Consider the following 20,324-nt stretch of genomic DNA (forward strand, 5'->3'; position numbering starts at 1 on the left):
GGTTACAGCTTCCTGAGACCAGGCAGGGCAGCCCCCAACAGTACAGTCTGTAACATCCCACTTTCCACTCCTCAATGAAGCCATCTGGTTCCAGCAGATTTTAGGCTGAGGGTCCCGGCTTGCTATGAAGACGTGAATGACATGGGCCTTTTTAGGCTAACACACAGGGCTTATGGATGGCCCATTTATACAACACGACCCGACATAGTACTCAACCTCCATGTGCTTCATTTTCTCCATTTGTAAAGTGGGGAAGAGAATGGCTTGTTCTGAGGCATATTTATGGGTCAATATGCATAAGGAGATAAGGAGAAACCTGGGCCCACATGGTAAGCACTCAGTAAGTGTCTGCTATTACTGACCTTCACATTGCATTATGGGTAAAGAAAAAAAAACACTATTTATTTACATGTTGTCCAAAGACCCGCTTCATCTAGCACTTACCTCTCGACAGTAGCTGGCTCCCTGCCGTCCCCCAGGTGCCGGCTCCGTCCAAAGCGCAGACCTCATACCCACTTTCTGTTCTGCCTGGAAGGTTCTTTCTCCCTCCCTATTTTGTTGATTCCTACTCATAGTTCTAACCTCAGCTCAACTCTTCCTTCCTCTGGTGAACCTCCAATCTCACCAACGAGACCACACCACAACCTGTTCTGCTCCCTAACAGTTCTCAGGGAAGTTGAGCTGTGACGTTACCATGTGAGACCACAAGGGCACCCGCCGTCTGTTCTGCCCGCCGCTTTATTTCCAGCACCGAATGCAGTGCCTTTCGCACTGATCCTAAGGGAAGTATGTCGCACAGATGTGTGGATGGAAGGAGGAGTGAGGAAACAAATGATCACCTAACTGCTCTTCTCTGCCGTGAGCCAAGCAATACAGGATGAGACTCTGCTCCCATTGCACGTTGCCAAAACATGGTGACTGCAGGGCAGTTTCCCAGTCTGTTTTAAAACACGGATTATCAGCAGATCTGAATCGGCATCTGGAAATCTGTTCTTTTAAAAACAAGTTCCCCAGGTGATTCCGAGCCGCAGGCGGGCTGAGGACACGTGGCTGCTCTCAGGGAAAACCTGGGGAGGAGGATTAGATGCCTTGCACCACTGCTGGCAAGCTCCAGGGCACTGGAGTGTTTAGTGAGATCACGGCAATGGCTGTGTAATTACTGTGCACTGCTAGAGTACACAGCATTACAAAGTGAACGCACTGGTGCGCTGCCAAAGCCACAGCCCAAGCACGCCCGCACCCACAGAGCCGTGTGATCTTTGCTCCTCGGCAAGGTCCTCGCGGAGTTAGAGAGTGCAGTTGGCTGCTTTCCCGGCACTCCTCTCTCCCCGTCCTTTCCACCTGCTGCCTGTCTGAACGCCTGCGCCGCCAGTGTGGGAAGTAAGTGAGCGCGCCGCTGCCGCCGCTCGGGTCCGTCTCCTGAGCATGTTTGCCCCGACTCCGGTCTTGGTGGCCGTCGTCTGCATTTTGATTGTGTGGATCTACAAAAATGCCGACAGAAGTGTGGAGAGAAGGAACGGGGAGCTGAAGGCCAGGTCCAAGCCTCGTCCCTGGGTGGATGAAGACTTAAAGGACAGCACTGAGCTCCACCAGGTGGAGGAAGGTAAAGACTCGGGCACCTTTCGCATTTCTGTGATGTGAGCATGGACGGCAGGGCCTGTGGTGGGGGTGGGGGGGCGGTGGGCAAGAAACTCTGCAGGCCAGTTTCCTCGTCCACCGCTGCTGCACAAACAAGGTCATGAGTGACAGGGGCAGGTCGTGTCTCCTGGGTGGTCAGCTTGTTGCCGGCTGGCACCAACCCCTCTGTACTCCTGGATAATTCTCAGGGAGCCGTGGAGGGCTGATATGCTCTCCCTGGCTCCGTTCTGTTCCGGCTGTTACAGCCTTTCTGAGGGGGCGCATCACAGGCTAGGGGTGGCCGTGGGGCAAATGGTCAGGTTTTGATGAAGAACTTTGAAATTTGAAAAGTGGCATCTATGGAGCGTGGCCTTTGACTGCGCCAGGCCCTGTGGGTTAGAGACAAGAAGGGCCGTTGTCCTCCAAGTTGAGTGTCCAGTTCAGTAGACACGGCAATCGACAGGCAGCAGTTAGAGAGCGACGAAGAGATGCGAACCAGGCAGCGTCGATCGTAGTGCGTTGGGAGGAGATTTGGGACGTGGTGGGGCACTTAGCAAAAGGACGAACCGGGCCTAGGGAGCTAGGAGGACAAGGAGAACAAGGATCGGGAGGCATCTCAGGCGAGTGGGGCGAAAAGAGCAGAAGTACGGGGCCAAGCCCCTGGGAAGGAGGACGAGAAGACGGGAGGACTGGGCCGACCGGGGAGGGGTAAAATGAAGCAGGGCAGCGAGGTGGGGCCAGGTCACGGCTGACGTGTGAAGAGGCAGTGACTGAGGCGGTTGGGCAGGGAGGGAGAGGTTCTTGAGGAGCCCCGCGTGATCTGCGTTGGTGGTTTTGTCTGAGGTCGGTCTGTGGGATGGATTTGATTTGGAAGAGGTTCAGTGGTTCCCCGCTGGGCCAGTGGTGCTCCCATCCGCCAACAGAGGCCACCTGGAAGTGTGGCATTTGTATGTATGCATGTTCATTTGCATGTGTGTGTGTGCGTGCATGTGCTGTGAGTTGGCCTAAGCTCAGGAGCAGGGCTGAGGAACCCAGCTGGCGGTCCGTGCGAGGAGCCAGCGACTCTGACTGCACAGGTCCCAAGCCCAGAGCCTCTTAGAAGGGCTTCCTCCTGCCCTCCTGTGCGGACGGTTGTCCCTCTGGCAGCCATGCTGCCAGTTACGCTCAACTGAGAAGCGTTTCCCTTGACCGGAGGGACGGCCACGACAAAGCTGGGCAGTGATTGGCTCTGGGGACGATGCCTGGATGGCAGTGGCAGTAGGAAACGCAGGGGCCCCCGCGAATGAGGGTGAAGGTAAAAAGGAGAACTAGAGGGTTTGACAATAAGGGAGATGTTGGGGAACTAAGGAGGCTGGATGAGTCAGAAGGACACCATCGTAAATGGTGCCAGATCCAGTTTAAAGGGGAAGAGGAGTGTCGTCTAGGATGTGTGAGATTTGAGAAGAGAGTGTCACATCGAAGCAGAACAGCAGACAAGCGCATAGACGAGGGATCCAGGCCACAGGTGCTGGTCGGAGAGCCACGGGCATAGGGGCGAGACTTGGACCTCTATGGACCTCTAGGACAGCTAATGAACTCACTAAGGGGGTGTTGCTAGAGAGGAGACTGCGGATAGAACTTGGCGGGGGTGGGGGGCATTGCACCTGTAATTAATTAAGAGGAACTGTGGTGGGAGAAATGGGCTATGGAAAAGAAGATACAGAAAAAGGAGCGCCAGGATAAATAATAATAATAATAATAATAATAATAAAAAACAACAAGTAGTACTTACTGAAGTCAGTGTTACAGTGTACTAAAATATTTGGTCTCCATAACAACATAGTGAAGTAGGCACTATGGTTGTCCCCATTTTACAGATAAAGAACCTGAGACCCAAATAGGCTAAGTCACCTACCTAAGCAAGTCGGGGTAGAGCCAGGACCCAGCCAGGCTGGCTCCAGAACCCGGGCACTTAGCCGTGTGCTAGGCTGCCCTTGCAGTAGGAGAATGACCTCCAGTGCAGGAGGCAGGAGACGGCCAGCAGATGTAAAACTGCCCTGAGAGCCTGGAGGTAACGTGCACCGAGGGAAAGCCGCTGGGTTTGAAGACATAAGGGTTTGGGGGATACGAAAGGGATTGACAAGGCCAGTGGGGAGTCAGAGATCTCCAGGGACTGGGCCTGGAGGTTGGCTCAGTTCCGGTTTTCTGCCTCATTATTCACTTCTCCAAATCCTCCACCCCTTGGTCTCTATTCTTCCCACAGAGGAGTGAGTCGGACACATCGTGGACTCCTCAGCAGCCATGCTGCCCTGAATGAACAGTTCACAGTCTCTGGGTGAAATGTTCGTGGTTTACCTAAGTGAAACCGACCGACTGAAGTCACTCAGGTGGTAGGGGAGAGCCGAGGTTTAGACTCAGCCTCCTCTGCCCCACACGTCCCAGCGCCTAACCACTGGCTGGGCGGACACGGCCTAAGAGAGGACCCACCGCTGGTCCCGCAGGTTTGAAAGGGGTGTAATTGGAGGAGAGGAAGGATTCCACTACTGAAGACATAGGGAGAGGGCTTTGATGACAGCAAATAGAAGCCAGATTAAAAGAATCAGCCGAAAGAGATAAGACCATTAAATAAGTGTGGTAGGCCTTTTTAGGGTGAGTGAAGGAATTATCTGATTCATGGAGAATTCCTGTCCCACACCCAGAGACCAGCAAGTGTGGGGGCAGGTTGGTGGGGGAGCTTTGAGACATGAGAGAGGCCCAGCTTATTGGATGTCAGACACAAAGCTTCTCCAGGGATCCGTCATCATGGTGTTCCATTAATACTTCTAAGTTTCATATTCTTCTGCAGCAAAGGTCAAAGAAGGAGAAGTTGCAGTATTGGGTTGGCCAAAGAGCCCATTTGGTCTTTTCTGTAAGATGGCTCTAGTACTTCTTAGCTGGCTTTCACTTCAATGGGAACAGTTTTGTTAGGTTGTATTGTGACAGCTGTCATATCAGTGTGCATTAAAAAAAACTTATCCAAGTTGGTGAATTTTTAGATAGCCATTTTAATATTGAAGATGGAAGAAAACAGGCAACATTTTTGGCATATTATGCTTTATTAATTCAAGAAAGGTAAAAACACAACTGAAATGCATAAAAGATTTGTGCAGCAAATAGAAGCCTCTGACTTCTAAAAGGCAGCAATCCAGGGAGGACTCACTCCAGTGCCTGCAGCCCTGAGTGCCAGCCAATCAACAACAGTCTCAGCCCAGTAACACTGTTCCTACAGATGGTGTCAACCCTCTTATGCCTGGGAGTCCACCATCCCCTGAACTCCATTCTGCCCAACCAGGTGGTGTGCCAGCGCAGGAAATCTGAGGGTCGTTTTTTTCAATGATCAGTATCTTGAACTCAGGACACGACGGGACATACCATGGACGTGGGCAAGGGCTATAAATCTGGGCTCTTCCCCTGTCCACTCAGAGAGCTGGTTTACCAGACGCCGCTGACAAAAATGGTATATAAGATCAGCATTCCACCGCCTGCCACCAGACTCCCCTGTCCCCACCCACCCCTGTTGCTGCTAGTGAAAAGCAGTCAACCTGGACTGCAGCTAGGGAGGTGGCTGACTGGAGGTCACACAAGAGCCGGAGCGGTGGCCGGGGCAGTTGGGAAGGAGGCACTGCCGGGCCGGGTGCTGAGCCCTGAAGTGGCTCCCACCCCACCTTCAGAATCTGTCTGCTGTGCAGGCCACATCTCCTTCAGCCCGAAGGCTCCCCAAATGTGCGGGCAGGGAACAAGGATGACGTGATACCTGTTGGCCTATAGTTTCGTAGCTGGATACTATTGGGCTCATTTTGTAGAACTAAAAAACATGTATCAACTTATGTAGAGATGCAGCCAAGAAAACACCTTCACCTTAAACATTAAAGGAGAGACATGACCTAGGATTACTTGGCCACTAAACCTAATTATGGAGCTGTTTACTCTTCCTTGGCATTAAAGCCATGACAAAAGGTGAATTGCTTCGGGGTCAATAGCCAACCCCGAGTGTGGGAGCACAGGACGGACATTAAAAAGCAGACCGCAACGGCACACCTTTGTGTTGGAGATACGTGGGCCTCACAGCTTGAACGAATCCCTAGAGCAACTTGGCTGGTCTAGCGTGGAGGCATGGCTGTCTCTCCTCCTGGCGAGGGCCACATCCTGGGGGCGGTGAGGAGGTCAGGGGGAGGAGAGAAGCGGTGCCTTTTGCATTTGTGTTGCTTCACTGCCCTGCTGGGCCCTCCTGGAGCCTGGCTCTTTCTTTCCCTAGACAGGACGCAGACCTTTGGCCCTGGGACAGGCTCCAGAAACAGCAGCTTCCCTTCACCACCACCCCTGCCCCCACCCCAGCTGCACTGCAGGGCCACCCAACCCAGCAGGGATTAGGCCATTTCTTCAGTCTGCTACAAGTGGGAGCACCTACCCTGGGCTTTAGAAGCTGCGGAAATTGCCAGGTCATGCACTTAGGCTGCCTTGGGTTTATACAGGGCTAGCTGAATGGATCTTGAGAGTTAGCACACGTAATGACTCATTGGCCACTTCCTGACTACAGAGGTTGCCACTTCTTGACTGCACAGATTGCCAGACTTCAAAGCAAATGGCTTAGAAAGTCTCATTGGTATGGAAAGAGTCTTAACACATTTGAGTAAATTCGGTCTTGGTAATGATGACACGTGAGTTTGATTCAGAACTGATAACTAGAAAGCTGAGAGGTGTCGACCGCTCCCCCATCACAACTGCTTCCTTTTAGCTTAGTCACTGGGCCTTCTCATTAAGTAAGTGCGTACAGTCTGGGCTCTGCTAGTAAAATGTCAAAAGCAGTTCTCACCAAGAGCTAGGAGCAAAATGGGGTCCCTGCTAGTGTTGTAGTTGGGTTCTCAGTCCCTTGGAAGTTAGTCCCTGTTTCATGCCAGCGCCCTTCCCCCTGCCCCCCCCGTGCTCAGGTGCCCAGGAGTAGAGTGTGTGGGAGCCGGGGGGGGGGGGCAGTTAACCCTCCCCCTGCATTCCACCTGGAATGTGCTGGCCCCTCAGGGCCAGCTCCCGGATCTTCTTGCCCTCCTCTCTCTGTTCCTAGGTGCCATTCTCGTCTTCATGTGAGGGCTCCCAAGGTGACATCTCGCCTCTCGGACATTCACTTTCATACCTGACATCTTTACTTGATGGCATCGTCAATGAGACACACTGTGGGTTCCTATTCCTACTTCTGCCCCTGTCCCCCTCCCCGCCCCCATGGTTCATCCCTCATCATCTTATCTCAGTGGAGGGTTCCATTGTCCCCCCAGGCACTGGAGCCAGCAACCTGGCAGTCAGCCTCGGTTCCTCCCTCCCTCCCCTTCCCAACCACACACCTTAGCACGTCTTATCCCTTTTATCCCCAGATGCTTCGAGAATCTGTGTGCTCCTGTCATTCCTTCTGCCACCAGCTGGTCCAACACAGCATCATCCCTCACCTAGGCCACAGCAAAAGTCTCTGTCCGGTTTTTCTTTTTCTGCTTGGTCTCCCTCCGATGTACACCTTTAAGAGCATAACTCAGATTGCATCACACTTGCGCTTATCTTTGTATTCCTTCCTACGACACTTTGGCTTCTCCACAGTCTTATCGGAGTACGTTCTCTGGGCCCACAGAAGTAGGCTCTTGCCTCCTTCCCAGCCCTTACTCTCTCCTTCGTTCAGTCAGACCCAGCCATATCTGGTCCCTTCGGCCGCTCAGATATGCCTGAGGCAGACCTTGCCCCATCCTCGGCCCTCCAACACGAGTCTCTCATTCTTCAGGTCTCACCGGCTGTGCCGTACATTCAGAGAGTCCCCTTTAGTCTTCCCTGCCTGGGCCCCCCTTCCTGACTCTCTCCTTCTTTGTAGAGAATGAGTCGTTCTCATCGTTGATGTTGCCATACAGTGTACATTCTCCGACCAGTTTAAATGTTTTTAAGTTCTGAGTACAGAAACTGTACCTATTTTGTTCACTAATGTATAGTCAGTAAGTGCTAAAGAAAAACCTGGTTGAGTAAACTGTATGTCTCTGCCTTCTAGGAAGATTTGGGGTTGGGTAGTAAACATCTGTGTATGACATTTTACTAAATGTAATATGTACACAACAATGTCATAACATTTTACTAAATGTATAATAGTATGTTGTGTTTTGCAAATATATAATCTATAACATTGAAACTTTTTCCCCCACCAAACTAATCACACTTACTAGAGATTTTTATTCTTCTGGGTTACCTTTTCCCCTCAAATGCCATCATCACCAAAAAAAAAAAAAATCTGCAAAATCATTGCTACAGACATCTCCTGAACAGAGGCCTATGAGGAGAAAGTTGTTCAGTCCCACTGACAATAGAAAGAGGTCAAGTTTAGGACTGCCCCACTTTCTCATGCTGTTTCTTTTATTGAATGTTTTAATGCTCGTATAATCCTTTTCTCCCTTCCTCCACCTTTCCATTCTAGTCAGGCCTGCTGCAGATTGTCTGGGAGCCAGAGAGCAGCTGAGTTCATCCTACTGAGCAGAAATTAAAAGGGGGGAAAGGCTGAGTCATCAGTTCCTCTATCCCACAGGTTCAGAAGGCCAGTGTCCTGCCAGGATTTCTGAGAATTGCCAGGAGCTGGAGCTCTTGGGGCCAGTCTGATTCTGAGCTTCGGGCCCGTGGCTTCCTGACTTTTTGTCGGCGTTTTTTCTTCCCCCTTGCACCCACTTGCCTGGGGAAATCACCCCTTTTTTCATTTTCTTTCAGTGATTTGTCCACTTCCCAGCCACTCACTCAGTGTATTGGCATTCAGGGCAGCAGCCCTTTCTTCCTTCCAACGGTCTTTGGTTTCCCATTTGTAGACCTGCCTGTGGGCTTTGCCTTCCTTCCCTCCTGACTCCTGAAAACATAGATGAAAATTCAAATGTGTCAGAATTGCTCAACGCAGCTTCTGTGTTTATTTATCTCTGCAGGTTCACATTTTCTCTTCAGTTTTGGCATGGGAATTTCTTACTATGTTGTCAATAATACAATGATTCTAAAAGGACTTTTAAAATATTTTTTTGCCAGACTTTAAATTTATTTTTTATTTAAATTGTATTTTATTGTTTATGCTATGAAAAGTTATCCCAATTTTCCCCCTTTGCCCCCTCCCCCCAGACCCTCCCACTCACCCAGCTCTTCCCCACACCATTGTCCATGTCCATGGGTCCTGCTAAAGACATTTTAATTAGTGACCTTAGTGGTTTTCAGCTGATGAGAGACTGTTCTAAATAAGCTAGTTCACTCTTCACAAAAATTTGCATTCTTCATCTTTACGTAGGTAATTTTTTTTTCTTTTTCTTGATTTATAACCAGTATAGAGTTTGTTGTTGTTTTTTTGTTTTGGTTTTTTTGTTGTTTTTTTGTTTTTGTTTTTGTTTTGTTTTGTTTAGAGAGGGAAGGGAGGGAGATAGAGAGAGAGAGAAAAAAACATCAATGTGTGGTTGCTGGGGGTCATGGCCTGCAACCCAGGCATGTACCCTGACTGGGAATCGAACCTGCAACACTTTGGTTCACAGCCCACGCTCAATCCACTGAGCTACGCCAGCCGGGCCAGTATAGAGTTTAAAGTGTTGTCAGGACCAGAGGTCGGGACTCTGTGGATCTATTCACCTCATTTTTTTGCTGATGTTTTGACTCATAGTGGACATTTTTGAATATTTTATCTCTTTCTCCCCAGTGGCCACTGTGTGACCACAAAAAGTCACTGAATTTGATACTCTTCTTGTTCTTATTTGCAGATGCCGATGAATGGCAAGAGTCAGAGGAAAATATTGAACACATTCCATTCTCCCACACCCGGTATCCTGAGAAGGAAATGGTGAAGAGATCCCAGGAATTTTATGAGCTTCTCAATAAGAGACGCTCTGTGAGATTCATAAGTAATGAACAAGTCCCAGTGGAAGTCATCGATAATGTCATCAAAACAGCAGGTTTGCAATCGCACGTTGGGTCTTCGAGGATGCCAGCTGCATTACCGCTATGGTAGTACTGGAGCGCTGTTGGAGTTCGAACACAGTGATTAAAGCCTAGAGCGCTGAGCTGGCCTTAAAAGCCTTCCCCAGGGGTTGACTGCCGGAAACATAATGATTCCCACTTTCTACAAACTTCTGACTATTACTAACTTCTTGGGAACAAATGTGGCAACAGTTCAAAACTTCTAAAAAGTAGTCAACATTATAAACCTTTATTAAAAACAAAAGTTTCTGAATACACTATTATACGTCAAAAGAAAGAGAAATATCTGCGTTCTTCCCCCTCCCCTCAAAACACACACACACACACACACACACACACACACTCACTCACTCACAGGTACACATTTCTCTTTTTGGAACCAAGTTTCTTATGCTGTACACCATTGTGCTCTCATACAGTAATCGACGAATCTTCCAAGCTTCCTTATGTGAACCCTTTTCAATGTAAATTAATACTTCTACAAAGAAAAACAACAATTATAGAAAAGTAGGAGGAGGAATGAAAGCAAGCCCACCTATTTGAGAGCCTCCTCTGCTTAGAGTTTTATTCATTTCCATTCAGTTAAGAACACAAATGCACTAAATTGGGGAGTCCTTTGTGTAACTAATAGCGATTCCTAAATTTCATCTGTGTATCATCTGTATCCACAAATGTGTGTGTCCATATGATGCTTAGATAAATTTGGCATACTTGAAAACTTTAGGGAACGATTTATTTCTTAGATTAATGACACATGTTTTTATTGGACAAACAGCAGGCAGAAAGGGAGCTGGAATCGCTCTGTTCAGAAGTCGAACTCTATGTTGACCTTTCGACTGGGGAGAGGATTGCACAATTCAATCAAGCCCTCTCTGCCATGGGGAGTGGGGGTGGTAAACACGAGCATCGTCCAGGCTGGAGGCTTGAGGCCCCCTCATGGCGAGTTCATGCTATTAAATCCCTCACTAGGAAGAAGGGGAAAGTTGCTTCCGGAATATCCCACCCGAGGGTCACTGTGGTCTACTGCTCGGAACGTTTGGGCCGTTTCTAGGGCAGAGCAATGATGTCCAGGTCAGAAGCCAGGCTGGGCCGTGGCTGGAAGCTTAGAGGAATTCACGCTCCTTGGGCCCCGAGATGCACGATGAAGCTTTGTCCAGGACAGTGGGGCTGATGAAGGCGGGGGCTGAGTGTTTCTAAAGCCTGTGAGAGGCAGAGGACGCTCTGTTGTGGGCATTTAACACCCAGGTCCAGGAGTTCTTGCGTGTTCGCAACGAAACCACAAAACCCACAACAGAACTCAGACAGAACTCAGAGCTCTGACTGAGGCACTAAGGAATTTATGGTTTCATTTCTGTTGGAGGGTTGTTTTACAAATAAAAACCATTTAACCATTTAAATTTTTACCACCTCCAATAAGCTTCATGACTTTATCTGTGTGCAAGGGTATTAGAACAAAGGACGTTGTGGAGAATTGGGGCTGTCAGAATGTCACCACCCTTGGTGGTTGTGGCGCAGTCACGTAGAGGCCTTCCCTCCCACGTGGTTAGAGAGGCAGTGACAGACCCCCGCAGCCCTGGGACTGCTGGCCTTGACCTCAGTGGGCTGGTGTGGAGCCTCCCCCAGCGATGCCGGATGAACGGGGTGGGGGTGCTGGAGGTGGGGGCAGCAACACCCCACAGTCTACCGCCAAGCACTTTGTTTGCTAGAAGATGTAACTTCATTTGGAGCAAGTAGGAATTACTCTATCGACTTTTTTTTTAAGATTTTATTTATTTACTTGTTAGAGGGAGGGGATGGGAGGGGGAAAGAGAGAGAGAGAAACATCAATGTGTGGTTGCCTCTTGCATGCCCCTTACTGGGGACCTGGCCCACAACCCAGGCGTATGCCATGACTGGGAATCGAACCAGTGACCCTCTGGTTTGAAGGCCAGCGCTCAATCCACTGAGACACACGAGCCAGGGCACTCTATCAATTCTTATTTAACAGTTTCCCATTTTCCTGCAGTTTTAATTTCTGATTTTAATTTGATACATGACAGGAACGGCCCCGAGTGGAGCCCACACAGAGCCCTGGACCTTTGTGGTTGTGCGGGACCCGGACGTGAAGCACAAGATTCGGGAGATCATTGAGGAGGAGGAGGAAATAAACTACATGAAAAGGATGGGGCAGCGATGGGTTACAGACCTGAAGAAACTGAGGTACAAAAGGGGGTGGAGTTAGGGATGTGTGGTTTGGCTTTTTAAAAATGATATAACTATGGCTTCAGTTTCCTGGTTTTGTTTTAGGTGTTAAAATGTTCTATTCCACCTCCGGGAGGAATTATGGAAGCTAAGCCAGGCCTCGCCACTATATTGTCTTGAGCACATATACCATGGAGTGGTGGGAAACACACCTGGAATCAGGTCTGGGTTAAATCTTGGATCTGGTCTTCCAATCGCAAGCATTTGGGCCTCGGGCATTTATTTACCCTTTCTAAGCACGTTAGTCTGGGTTCTCCAGAGAATCGATGGAGAGAGAGACATACATAGAGACAGAAAGAAACATACACAGAGAGAAAGGGGTAGGGCTTTATTATATCAGTAATTGCCTCATGCCATTAAGGAGCCTAAAACGTCCCAAGATCTGCAGGCAGCAAGCTGGAGGCTCAGGAGGGCCGATGGTGTGGTTTCAGTCCAACTCCGAAGGCCTGAGAAGCAGGAGAGTGGATGGTGTCAGTCACAATCTGCCTTGGGTCTGAAGGCAGGAGCAGACTGGGGTCCTGGCTCAACACCTCCTCTCCCTTCCTCCACCTTTCCATTCTGGTCAGGCCCACAGCAGATTGGATGGGAGCCACCCCCTGGGGAGAACTACCCTCGTCCAGAAACGCCCTCACAGACACACCCAGAATAATGTTTAACCAACTATCTGGAGCCCCGTGGCCCAGTTAAGGTGCTGCATAAAATTAACCACCACACAGAGCTTATCTCACTCAAAATCATGATGTTGAAAAGTTGGTGTCAGGATTAAATAAGATAGAGTCTAAGAATAGTGCCTCATGCGAGATCTACCACTCAGTAAGCTCTCTGTGACTCAGCCGCCTCTGTGTACAGTGGGGACGAGTCTGGTGTTTACTGCATGGAATGAGTTTGGAAGCGTGGAGAACAGCGGTGGCAGGTAGTCCGTGCCGTGTGCATCTTTAGTAGATAAATGGGCTCTGACCCAAGCAATAGTAAATAAACCTTTGAAAACTTATTTCACTGTTCTCCCATGTGAAATGTAAGATTGTGAAATACTTCTCAGGATCTCGAGTAAAGTAAATTACATTTTGCTAAATTGATCAGCTCTTCCAAATGACCTTACTACCCAGACTTTAGTTTTAGTCCACGTCTGCTGAAAGTACGGGTGCAGTACAAGGATAATATGCATTAGGCGGCCATCCATGTGTGGCTTCCTCGTTGCCCAGAAAGGAGTGAAGTGGAATTCTGGGTAACTGGTGCCCCTCCGGTGCCTGAGTGCATGCGGGCAGACACGCGCAAGGTTTCAGTTTCCCTGGTGGCTGCAGCTCACTCTGCCTTGTCGAGTCCTCTTTCCCTGTGGAGGGGCATAATAGCCTTTCATAATGTCTCGGTGGATTCCATACTTCCTCAGCCACGTTTGTGATTAAAATGGTCACTTTCGATGTTTTAGATTCAGCCATGTCCTTAAAGAAAATGGTGCGAGTCCTCCTCACAAAGGCGAATTCCTTTCCCCTCCCCTCTCCTCTCAGGCTGAGCATGAGGAGGGGTGGGGCCCAGATATTGGGCCTGACTCCCCAGAAGGGGGGCCAGCTCGAGCCCTTAGCACTTGGAATGTGCAGGCCCTCCTGCCTCTGGCCGTCAGCCAAGGGCTTTGCGTGGTCAGGTCTGGCGCCTGCCACCCAATGCCCCTCCAGGAAACAAGCCTGAGGAAGGGCAATGGGGTCTCAGTCCCGGAGGGGAAAGTGGGATGATGAGAAGTGAGCTTCTCAGCTTTGCTTCTGTCCCATTGATTTGGCCCCAGAGGACAATTTTTTTCCCCTAAAATATTTAAACCCTATCAAAGTGGATGACTTATGGAATTATAACTTACCACTGTGTCCTGGAATGAGTGCAGGATATTAATAATGAATATAAAAACCTTATTGCCTAATTGCAAGAAAAACTGAGGTGGGTGGAAGTCCAGCTGAGTTTCCGCACTCAGAAAGACGTTGCGCCCCAGTGCGCACTGTGGCTGTGAAACGCTGCCAGCCCCTGTCCCTCTCCCTGGGCAGGGCGGCGTGAGCTGCTCTCTCCTCACAGTGCTCACAGCACCTAACACATCTTCCATGCCCCTAAAGTAGCCACTATTACATGTATTTTAATTACTGGTTTACTTCTCTTCTTATTTTGTAGGCCTCATTAAGAAGCCTTTGTTGTACATCAAGATTCTTGAGAATCTTGAGCATTAAAGTTGTAGACTTTCTTTGCAGATAATATGTACACACACACACACACACACTCTAGGGGCCCAGGGAGCTCCAGTTTAAAATGGTCTTACACCATTAGCATAGCACTGATGCACAGCAGGCAACTAAATGAATGTTCAGTTCATTGAACTGCAGATGGGCGTATGTCCTGACTCCTGTTTGAATCAACTACGAAACCCATTAAAGGCCCAGTGTACAATCTGGGTCCAACCTGCCTGCCAAACTTGACCCTCTCCTGCTTGCTGGTGAGACCCTCCACCCCAGGCAGCCCATGCTACTTGCCCTTCTCTTAACAGGCCTGCATGTTGCTGTTTTCATTAGCTCTTTTACGATGTCGTCATAAACTCTTGTACAATTGAACAAACCCAAATATTAGATACCAATGTGTGCCTAGGAAAAAATTCTGCAAAAATTGTTTAAATGACTACTTTGCTTTCAAACTAGGTAAATAGTTTAACTGTCATCTGTATTTACAATGAAAAAATTATTTACCATAAAGTAACATGAGTGGTAATACTAATACTAACAAACAGGCACGTGGTGCTACATACCAGGTACCAGTCTAAGTGCTTTATCTATGGTGACTGACTTCTGCCTCCCCATCGCCGTGTGCGGTGAGTGTACAAGAGCTCACGTACGTACGAGGAAACTGAGCCGTGAGATGTTAAGTGGCTTGCCCAACAGGGCACAGCTAGTTGGATCCAGAGTTTATCTTTTAAACCATTAACATTCTCCCTCTTTGTAAGAAAAAATCAATAGTTGTCAAATGTGGCTCAGCTCATTCATATATAGTCGGGAAGCTTTGAATCATAGTCTGTTAAGAAACCACAAAAAAACACACAGATGACTTTAGTGAGTTTTAAAACAGTGAAGCATAGCTAAGCTAAAAATAAATGATCTCTTGCTAATTAATGGCATAATATACCCTAAGAAAATATTCCAATATACAGTATTACATGATTATCTTTCCTTTGAATATCTGGGTTAGAATGAAGCTTTTGCCCAAATGTATGGAATAAAGTAATGGTATAGACAAAGATATGCTTCTAACTGGTAAACAAAAATTTAAACTCAATGCATGTACCTCCCATGAATTACCTCCCATCCCCATAATTGGGCCAACAGCATTACCATCCGCCCACCTGCAATTTCAGTTAAACCTGCAGTTTCAGCTAAACCTCCCCGCCATCTTCTTCTTCGCTCTCGCACATTCCTGCACCGCATCCGTCAGCCTCAGCCTCCACACCTCGCCCAGGTTCTCCTAGGCCATTGCCATGGTCTCCTGGCTGGTCCCCCCTTGAGCTGGTCCCTCACCCACACACATTCGCCTCTTCCTGGAGCTGAGCTGACCGTGGAGTGCTTCTGCTCAGAGGTTAACGGTCACTCTCCATCACCTACCAGCTGGAGTCCAGGGCCCTGCAGAATCTTCATGTGACCTGTCAGCCCAGCCATGCCCCTCCCCATGCCCCTCCCACTCTGTAGCCTACAGGGCTCCTGGAAATCTCTGCCAAGCCCCATCTGTCCCGGCCTTCAGTGTCCTGCCTCAGGGGAGACTGGGAGTGTCCTTCCAATCTCCTCACTCAGAATAAGCACTTCATTTGGGGGGCTTCTAATGCACTTGGCTTATATTTCTTAAACAGCGCGCACAAGGTTTTATTTTGCCAAAGCTGGCTTACTGCCTTCTAGGTTACAGGCTCCCTCTTTGCATTTTTTAGATGTTCAGGTGCTTTGCCACACTGGGCCCTTGTGAATACCTGCTCACTGGCTTGGATAGAAAGAGATAAGGACGGCACAAACAAAAATCCTGCTCTTTTTCCATTTAAACGTAAAAGACAAGTGAATGTGTTTTATATGCAACATAGATAAGCAAAGGTTGTAAAAAGAAAACAAAAGTCATTTAGAGACCCTATTCTCCAGAATATCTTTTTTTTCTTTTTCCTCTCAGAACTAGTTGGATTAAAGAGTACTTGGACACGGCCCCTGTTCTGATTCTCATTTTCAAACAAGTACACGGCTTTGCTGCCAACGGCAAAAGGAAGGTCCACTACTACAATGAGATCAGTGTCTCCATCGCCTGCGGCATCTTCCTGGCTGCCCTGCAGGTACGGCCCCTCCTACCGGGCCCCTCCCACTGGGCCCCAGGGAGAGACGGGGTGCTTAGGGGCCAAACAGCAGCCTTACTCACAAGCGGCAGCCAAGTTTCGGGTTCGGGGACACCTGGAAATTGTTTACCTAAAGTTGAATTCCTCAGTGGAAACTGACTGACAACCTGGGCAGGTGAGTGTGATGGTTCAACAAGCTGGAATTCTTCCTGGAAATCCACCCTGAACAGTGTTTCAGGGTCAGAGAAGTGGCCCTTGTGTTTGCCTTCTTCTGTAACGACCTGAAGGTCAAGGGTGTTGGCAGACACGCACTTTCAGAGCCCGGAAGTCCCAGGGACTGGTTTCCTAGCCGGGTTTGCTGTGGCGACTGAGCCGGTGGGATGATTGAAAAGCTGTAAGGAACGCTCTATTATTGGGCTTCTTCCCTGAGAAGCTGAGTTGACATGGTATTGAAACTGGAGGGCAACCACACCCGGGGCTCCTGCTGCCTGTCAACACTCAGCCAGAAGGCGGAGTCAGGGCCTGGAAGATAAACTGCGTTTATCCGGGGCCAGCAATCCGAGAAGGTGGCGGGTGAAAGACCATCACGTCCACCTTCCCTGGAGCTTTCAGAAACAAGTTTATCCAGGGGAAACGTGGGAACCTGGGCAGGCGAAATACCCAGAGGGAGTGCAGATGCGCTGTTTCCCTAGGGAATAAGGGGGGGAGGGGCTGCTGGCAGAGGAGTCCTGCAGCTTCTTCTGAGCCAGCTCTCTTGTTCCTGGTGTGCTGTCTCTCCATTTGGATCAGAACTCCTCTCTTCCCCGGACACCAGCGGTTTGCTGTCAGGGGGGTCGTGTATTCTCTGGTCTGGGAGGCGAGGACGTTTGCTCTCAAGTGTCCTTGGTTACGGGAGATCAGGTCTTGTGATCCACCAGCTGGCTGTAAGTTGCTCAAACGGCTTGGCCATGTTTAATTTTTTTTGGCTCAGTTTCCCCATTCCACGCGCCCAGGAATTTCCCTAGCCTCTTCCTATCCTGTTCTCAGTATTGCATTAAAAAAAAGATGCCCGTGTGTGCTTTTGGAAATTGTGTCTACGTAGTAGCTAAAGCAATACTAAACACAAAACCGAGCAGTTGGCGTAGGCCTTTTACATGATTCAGTCCGTTCCCTCAACAAATATTTTCTGAGTTCTTTCTATGGGACAGATCCTGGGAGGTGCCAGGAACAGCCACCAAGTGAAATGTACATTCTGGTGGGAACGGGGTTCCTGGGGTGGAGAGAGGCAGTAAACACGTAAAACAAGTAAAGCAAGCAAGACTATAAGAGCGAGTCTTCATCGTTTCAAGGGAGAACTGACTCCCACAAACCACTCTGTGCTTCTTCCCTATCTCACTGAAAATTTGTATGCTGAAAACACTTTATAAAATATGGTCCTTATTACACAGAAGAGAAATGGATCACGTGAAAATCTGTCCAAAAGGACCTGAAATCTTTCCTTTCCCCCTCGTTCTGTACATGAGTAAGTTGGAGGCATCTCAGTGCCTCAGGGCACCTCCGTCTATCTTAGGGTCCGGGAAGAAGCGAATTAGTCCTGGAGCAGGGTCAGCGTGCAAAGCGGCCTCCAGGCCTTGGAATTAGCAGCCTTTCCTCACGTTAGTGTTGAGTTTGCTGCCCTCTAGCGTCCCACACGCGTAGTGCTGGTGAAGGTCTTGATGTGTGATGGAGGAAAGGGAAATCTTCGAGGTCCCCATCTGAACACAGGCCATCATGACGGGGTTTGCAGGACTCAAAGGCAGTTCCAGAACTTTCTGGCTCAGGCTTGGTGGTTCTGATCTGAGTGGCAAAGCTTGGAGGTGAAGAGAGGGCCAGCTGACGTGGTTTTTATTAGATGTTTATTATGTGGAGGGGCTTGGAGAGAGGCTGATGAAGTCTTCTCTCTACCCCCTCCCTGGCTGCGGTGTCCTCTCCCACTGGACAGAGGACTCTCAGCTGGGGACGATGCTCTGCCCACAGTGGGATCACAGGAACCGCCTGTTCTTTGTCAGTCCTTTGGTGTACTTGGATTCCCCCAATTTCTTTCTATGAAGTAAACACCCCTATTTCTTAAGCATTAATGAAACATAAGAGTGGTGTTTTTCCTCTTTGGGAACCTTCCTCCTGTTGGGTGAAAAGAAGGTGGGGGCTGGGGAGGCTGAGGAGAGCAGGTTAAGAGTCCAGATGCCCCTCGCCCCTCTGCTGCCCAGCTTCATGGAAATGACGAGACGGGCGGGCCTGACAGGAGCCAGGATGTCCCCAGGCTTGACGCAGAGCCGTGGCCTCGCCTGCTGACTTCTCAACGGACTCTCTTCCTCTCCTTTGTCAGAATGCAGGGCTGGTGACGGTCACCACCAGCCCTCTCAACTGTGGCCCCCGTCTGAGGGTGCTCCTGAGCCGCCCCTCCAATGAGAAGCTGCTGATGCTGCTCCCCGTGGGGTACCCCAGCAAGGAGGCCACGGTGCCCGACCTCAAGCGGAAACCTCTGGATGAGATCATGGTGACGGTGTAGGCCGGAGACCAGCAGGGAGGTGCTGGCAGGTGGTGCCCCTGCTCCCCTCTCTCCCATTCCTCTTGGCTGGGTCTCCGAGTGGCTCTTTTCTCTGGGTGCTGGGTCCCCTGGCACTCTGCTTCCCAGGGTGTGGGGTGCGGGGAGGGGAATCCGTGGGTGAAGAAACCCTTGCACATCCTCCGGCACTGAGTCTGAGACCCCCACTCTGGCAGCCGGTGTGATGAGATGAGTGAGCACACAGAGCATGAGCAGCACACCTGTTCTCTCCCATTTCTCCTCCACCCTGGGAATGCAGTTTTACCAAGAACATGCTCTGGTTTTTAAGTTTTTAAAGGTGTTCTAGAAGAATCATGGGTGATGTTTTTCTTTTACTTAAAAAAAATACTCATCTAGAAAGCACAGTCATCAGAAAATTGAACGTAATCCCAAGAATTCAGCTATGTGAGGTGATTCTTGAATTTAAACTTAGACTAAATGGTAATGGAACAAATACAATAAAAAGTGAAAAAAAAACTTAGACTAATCAATGACCCTCTGCCCTCAGGATTTCTGGTGGCTTTTAGGCAAAGAATGTGCTTCTGAGACACATTCTTTTCCTGAATCTCATGGAGATGCTGCCGGTTTTGAATAACAATTAAAAATAATGAAAACGCTGCACTCACAGAACGGTGCCCACACGCGTGGGGCGGGGAGGGCGGATGGACAGCCGTCTGAACCGTCTGGACGCGGACGGTTACCCGCGCGGGTGGGTGGCGTGTGGGAGCCGGCTCATCTCAGGGACCGGCGGGCCAGCTGTTCAACCACTCGGGGCTCGAACGCGCCCACGGTGGGAGCCTTTACATCCCTGTCATTAGGTGATACTGCAAACCAGCACTTCCTTTTCTCCTTAAAGAGAACCGTCTGCATCCACAGCACCAGCCCAGTCTCCCTTCTGTTCTCCTCCGTCCCCCAAGTCATACCTGGCCCTCCCCTCTAGGTGGCAGTGTGCTGTGCAGCGCAAGAGGGTCGCAGGCGCTGGGGTGGGAATGCCAGTCCTCCATCTGTCACCCGGTCTTCCCTTCCAGGGGGCGGGGCCATGCGCACGGCACACTCCGAGCCCAGATGCCTGTTCATCAAGCGGCCCGCTCCTCCTTTGCCCCCCCCCCCCCGCACTGTCCCTTTTCATTCCTTCATGTGCACGCATTTCTTTTTCCTCAGGCCCCTCGTGAAAATCTCTTACCTCCTTTCATGCCACTTGTGAGTCATGCAAGTATCATTGTTGTCAGAGTCAGAGCTGGTGGCAAATCTGTGTCAGAGAAAAGGATAATGCATTTTCCCCTTTCACATATAATTAGATATTACAAGTACTGTTCCCTCATCCTGCAAAGTCCTTTGAAGTAACCAGAAGCCTCTCTCAGAATCTCCAAAATCTTCTATCCTCATCTTCATTTTTCTTTCTTCTTTCTTTTTTTAAACGATTTTATTAATTTTTTTAGAGAGAGGGGAAGGGAAGGAGAAAGAGAGGGAGAGAGACATCAATGTGGGGTTGCCCCTCACGTGCCTCCAACTGGGGACCTGGCCCACAACCCAGGCACGTGCCCTGACTGGGAATCGAACCAGTGACCCTTTGGTTGGCAGGCCTGTGCTCAATCCACTGAGCTACAC

General features: G+C 49.5%; 1 protein-coding gene across 1 annotated transcript; it reads left to right on the top strand.

Annotated features, from left to right (window-relative positions):
- The first annotated feature begins 1,320 nt into the window (after nucleotides 1-1,320).
- On the top strand, nucleotides 1,321-19,028 carry IYD (iodotyrosine deiodinase). The gene is made up of 5 exons (XM_045843447.1): nucleotides 1,321-1,603; nucleotides 9,372-9,563; nucleotides 11,628-11,787; nucleotides 15,997-16,153; nucleotides 18,498-19,028. The coding sequence occupies exons 1-5, from the start codon at nucleotides 1,426-1,428 to the stop codon at nucleotides 18,678-18,680; spliced, it is 870 nt and encodes a 289-aa protein (XP_045699403.1). The 5' UTR covers nucleotides 1,321-1,425; the 3' UTR covers nucleotides 18,681-19,028.
- Nucleotides 19,029-20,324: the final 1,296 nt, after the last annotated feature.

This window comes from Phyllostomus hastatus, unplaced genomic scaffold (genome assembly GCF_019186645.2).
Source record: "Phyllostomus hastatus isolate PE091 unplaced genomic scaffold, TTU_PhHast_1.1 phas_contig_40, whole genome shotgun sequence".
NCBI classification, from domain to species: Eukaryota; Metazoa; Chordata; class Mammalia; order Chiroptera; family Phyllostomidae; genus Phyllostomus; species Phyllostomus hastatus.

Bases quoted from the DNA above. Each gene is read 5' to 3' on its own strand.
- IYD (XM_045843447.1), top strand. From the start codon at position 1,426: ATGTTTGCCCCGACTCCGGTCTTGGTGGCCGTCGTCTGCATTTTGATT. The intron at 1,604-9,371 runs GTAAAGACTCGG...TCTTATTTGCAG, and splicing joins GCTCCACCAGGTGGAGGAAG to ATGCCGATGAATGGCAAGAG. The intron at 16,154-18,497 runs GTACGGCCCCTC...CTCCTTTGTCAG, and splicing joins TCTTCCTGGCTGCCCTGCAG to AATGCAGGGCTGGTGACGGT.